Source organism: Hordeum vulgare, chromosome 4H, assembly GCF_904849725.1.
Source record: "Hordeum vulgare subsp. vulgare chromosome 4H, MorexV3_pseudomolecules_assembly, whole genome shotgun sequence".
NCBI classification, from domain to species: Eukaryota; Viridiplantae; Streptophyta; class Magnoliopsida; order Poales; family Poaceae; genus Hordeum; species Hordeum vulgare.
Genome location: NC_058521.1, coordinates 17,819,213 through 17,823,732, shown reverse-complemented (window position 1 = coordinate 17,823,732; position 4,520 = coordinate 17,819,213). Strand labels below are relative to the sequence as shown.

The 4,520-nt window shown below is 43.7% G+C and overlaps 1 protein-coding gene across 3 annotated transcripts; it reads right to left on the bottom strand.

Moving 5' to 3' along the window:
- Nucleotides 1-359: 359 nt before the first annotated feature.
- LOC123447470 lies at nt 360-3,924 on the bottom strand. Of its 3 annotated transcripts, none has more exons than XM_045124073.1 (6): nt 3,436-3,911; nt 2,919-3,118; nt 2,496-2,599; nt 884-1,776; nt 661-771; nt 360-556 (listed from the first exon to the last, which is right to left on the bottom strand). In XM_045124073.1, exons 2-5 carry the CDS (start codon nt 2,929-2,931, stop codon nt 750-752), a joined length of 1,032 nt encoding a protein of 343 aa, XP_044980008.1. In that variant the 5' UTR covers nt 2,932-3,118; nt 3,436-3,911; the 3' UTR covers nt 360-556; nt 661-749. The 3 variants fall into 3 exon arrangements, with proteins under 3 accessions (XP_044980008.1, XP_044980009.1, XP_044980010.1); XM_045124074.1 differs by lacking the exon at nt 3,436-3,911 and adding an exon at nt 3,181-3,282; XM_045124075.1 differs by lacking the exons at nt 360-556; nt 661-771; nt 884-1,776 and adding an exon at nt 2,674-2,845 and having other exon boundaries at nt 2,507-2,599; nt 3,436-3,924.
- Between the last annotated feature and the right edge of the window lie 596 nt (nt 3,925-4,520).

The window sequence follows — 4,520 nt, the reverse complement described above, 5'->3', positions numbered from 1 at the left end:
CACGCCGCTTTTTATTATTAGTTTTGGCAAACTTAGAAAATAAGAACACTTAACTACCGCTTTTTGGGCCATATAATTTAGATGTGCATAAAACATTCTAACCGTTTTTTAATTTATATACCTTAAGGGGAGAACCAGCAGATGAAGTTGCGGCAAACTGTGCAGCACCGTCGGACGACGGGTTGTCTTCGAGCATTGGGAGATGTTCCGACAAAGTGGGTGTGCACATATAAATATATATTTACAAGGGGTAGAGGCGGATGTAATATATTTATTCGATAATATTATCAATCTCAATTTTTTGTTCATTTACTAACTGAAGTGTAGCATCTATGAATCTTTCAGACTTGAATCAAACATGGAGCAAATAGGAACATGTTCATAAACTTATTTGTTCATGGATTTACATCAAATAGGGAATCAAGCAATGCCCATCTTATAGAGATTGGACGTCCAGTAAATTGTCAAGATTTCTTACATAAATAACTTTAGATATGGGAAGAAAACCGTAGAATGTGTTGGCGTGAAGCCTGCTAGCCATGTTGCCTTGAAGCTCCTGCACCAAGAAACAAATATTAATTGACAGTTTACTAATCCAGACCAAAACAAAAGTTAGTTTTTTTCCCCAAATCAACAGATTGACAGAAACATGCGCCTTGCCTCCCCGGCTTGCCGATCAAGCTGTCGAGCAGGCATTTACGTTTGATGATTATTCCTCTGACTTGGCGCGATCATCCCCAGTCCATTTCTCACACTTGAGCTCCCCGTTGACTGAAAGATCGAAACCAACGTGTTAAAATCCGGATCAGTAGCAAGCAAATTCAATTTCCATGTGGAACCTGGAAATTCCTAGCAAAATTCAAACTCTGCAATCAAAGCTCACCCCTGTCGTCGTCGGGCCATGATGCCCAACCCCTTATACTCATCTAAACGTTCAGAATATACCTCATTAAGCGAGGATATGACAAGCGTTTCAACATTTGGCGCATAGGTTAGAAGCTTGGTCCGAGCATGCAAGACGATGTTGGACTGACCGAATTCTAAACACTCCATGCACACATTATTTACTTGCAATGCACTTCCTAATGAAATTGATACTAAGCTACCAGAGAAGTCAAAAATGAAGATATTTGGAGCACTGTTGTCTATCATTTGCAGATTTCTGCATACAGTCAATCTCAGGACCCTAAGCCGCCGCATCAGACAAGGTATCTTCAAGCAAACTATCTCAGGGCAATTCAGGAGTCCCAAATGCTCCAATGCAGCACAATTGTAAAGAAGGCCCTCTAGCTGATTGTTAGCAATCAGCACATTCCTCAGATATAAGATTGTCAAGCTTCTCCAGTGACCAAGCCCAACCGTGGGACGAAAGGCACAGATGCCTATGTCAAGATACCGAATCGAGTTTTCACTCCCATTAAATAAAAGCGAGCATGGGAAACTGTAGTATGCTTCGTCCTCAGGGACAGCTGGCAGATAAAGGGTGAGTTCTTCAATTCCTGCTGTAACAGCAATACGAAGCCAACTACTGATATAACAGGAATCAACCTTGTCACAGTCAAAAAGTTCAATCCTTAGTTTCTTCATGCCAATGCCCGAGTGATTTTTCAGAATATGGTCAACTTTGCTGATGTGATCTCCATCCAAACCTAGTGTTTTCTGACGTAAGTCAAGGTTGGGATAGCATCTCCATGATCTCCAAAATGTGTGTGATGCACAACCCAAGTGGGCAGCGTCTCGCAGTGGCATTCGGGCATGAATACGTCGACAGATATCCTGGATACAGAAGCACGTCAGAATAGTAACTGGGGCTATAAAAGAAATTTATAAACTGACATGCACAAACTTGCTGTAGTACACATAATTGCACTGGGATGTAATTGCAGCGAATGGATTGGGACTATAGCCATATAGGAGCTTTAGAGAAAGTGTGAATATACAATTGCAATCTTACAGACATATTGCTGTCCACAAGAATTATTTCTGTGCATTTATGTCAACATAGCGAGACGCAATCAGATACAATAGATGAGCAAGTACAGCGACAAAGCAAAATTAAAAATTGTACATTCTGCAGAGAGCATAAATAGTAAATCTGAAAAATTTGAGCCAGAGAAATAATCTAGCTAGCCAGATAAAAGAGCAGCCATCCATCATATGTAATTCAAGCTTCCACCACTACTGGAAGCAAAAAAGCAACTATCTAACGTGGACAGTTAAGATAAAGGCAATGGCAGCCAAGCCTGTATACACTTTCTTTCTTGGAGAAAACTGGTTACAGACTTACAGCTCAAGTGCTTAGTGTTTTGGCAATATCGCAAAACATTACAAGAACGCTCAGGTAGTCAAAACTGATACAGAATTCTAACATGACTATTCTTCGTGTTTATTCGGCAAGCAGAAGCAGACCAGTATTTCCCTATAATCTAGATCTGTGCACCTGGCTCTATCACACACAATGTGATTTACTTGCAATTTAGATCACAAGTTTATACCTCTAGAAGGTCATCCAATGATGGTATCACTTTGACACCTTGAGAACCATCATCTTGCTGGGAGGACAAGCCCTTTGGATTGCAGATTGGAGCAACCGATCCGCCTGGGATACATCACATGATGAATGATGAGAGTACAGAAAACAGTGGGACACAATTTACAAGCAAAGTGACATACATCAAGTTCGTCTCCGTCATCTCTATGAGATTTTCCTGGCAAATGAACTATCATTTAAGGACAAATCCACATGGACACTAAAAGGAATTGGGTTCAAAGGCAGCCTACTCGGTGGTCCTCCTCCCCCAAGAAAATTGCGCCAAGAATTTTTTTTCTTGCCCATCCTTTTTACCTTTGTACAGTTGACAAAACAAGTTTGTAATGAAAAGAGGAATCTTGTGTTATTGGTAAAATTCAGCATTTACCTTGCGGCTTCATTATAAGAAGCTTCAGCTGTAGCCATGACTTGGTCGGTCATCTCAATCATCTTCAAGCCCTCGGCGTACTTTTTCTTTGACTCAATGCGGATCTGGTCAGCCTTTGCGCGCAGGCGTTTTATTGTCTCCCGTACTCTAGCCATCTCATCTTCAGAATAAATATCCGGACGCAAGCGATCTACCGTTGCCTGCAATTTAGGAAAAATGATAAGAGTCTCATAAACTGGCAAGGAGTGAACAAATCACGCACCCTAACACGTTGGGCTCGGGATGAAGATCCAATAGCTCCCCAAAAACTGTACCATGTCAAATCTGAATAAATCGCCTATACTATACAGCTCATAGTATTGACTTGTCTAACAATTGAATCTTATCAAAAATAATTCCGCCATCTAGACAGCAACTAAAGATACAACGGTGATTGATTTGACAGATAATAAGCTTTAAGTTAGATGAAACGATGCAAGTTGCAACAAATCAAATGGGAGTACGGCGACGTGCTTACCGCGGATCGATGGGAGATAAGCCGAGAACCCGCCGCCGACGACAGCGCCCGGACGGGGACGAACCCCATAAGGGGGACCATCGACGGCGACCTGAGACCGAGTGCCGGCATCCTACTAATGAGAGAGCACAGCGCCATCAGGTTTGACTCTTGCTCTTGTTGTTCCAGGGCGAGTCCGTCTCTACTGCAACTGGGGCCAGCGGGGGCAGGACGGGGCCGTCGTCGTCCCTGCCCCCGAAGTCCGAGTCGGGGAAGAAGGGCGAGGGGGCGTACCCGCCGGAGACGTGCCGGACGGGGACCGCAGCGCCGTCGGAGTCCGCGGCGATCTCCTCGTCCACCACCTCCTCCTCCTCCTCCTTGGCACCGGCGTCGTGTTCTCGTGCGGATAGGGTAGATGGGAACGTTTTTTAACTCACAAAAGGACCGCGGGTTGAATAGCCGAAAACAGAAGGACTTTTTTGCAAAACCGCTGACGACGTACGGCAGAAGCGATCTGTGGTTTATTATTATATATATATATATAAGGGGAGAAGGAAAGATTGCAGATCTGTTACACGAGGGGTTTATGAATCCTGAGCGGGTGGGTTCGGATCTCGAGGCCAGTTTGCCTGATCACACGTCGGCATTCCATTTTGCGTCGTGGCGTGACTCGTGTCACTAGCTTGCTCGATCGTGGGAGATTCTTGCAGACACAGTCACACAAGATATACTACGGAGTATATAATGTAGATGGATCAGAAATACAACACGGTCAGGAAAGGATTTAGGAGGACGAGGGGGCTAGACCCCTAACAAATTGATTTTTCTATTATGGTTGTAGTTGCTGCAGCCAAATGTTTTTATTTCATACCAACATTATCTTTGTCATGAACAGACTTGCGTTCTTTACGCATGAATGTTGGCTCTGTCCTGAACACGATGACGGGTGTATAGCCACCACATCTCGCCTTTATTCCTTCATTTGCTCCCTTTTCTTGATAAAAAGAAACGCACTGAGTTCGTACGGCGCATGCATGATTGAATCTCCGGCCGTCACAATGGGCGTGTCTCGTGATTCAGCCATCCACATTGATAAAATTACACGT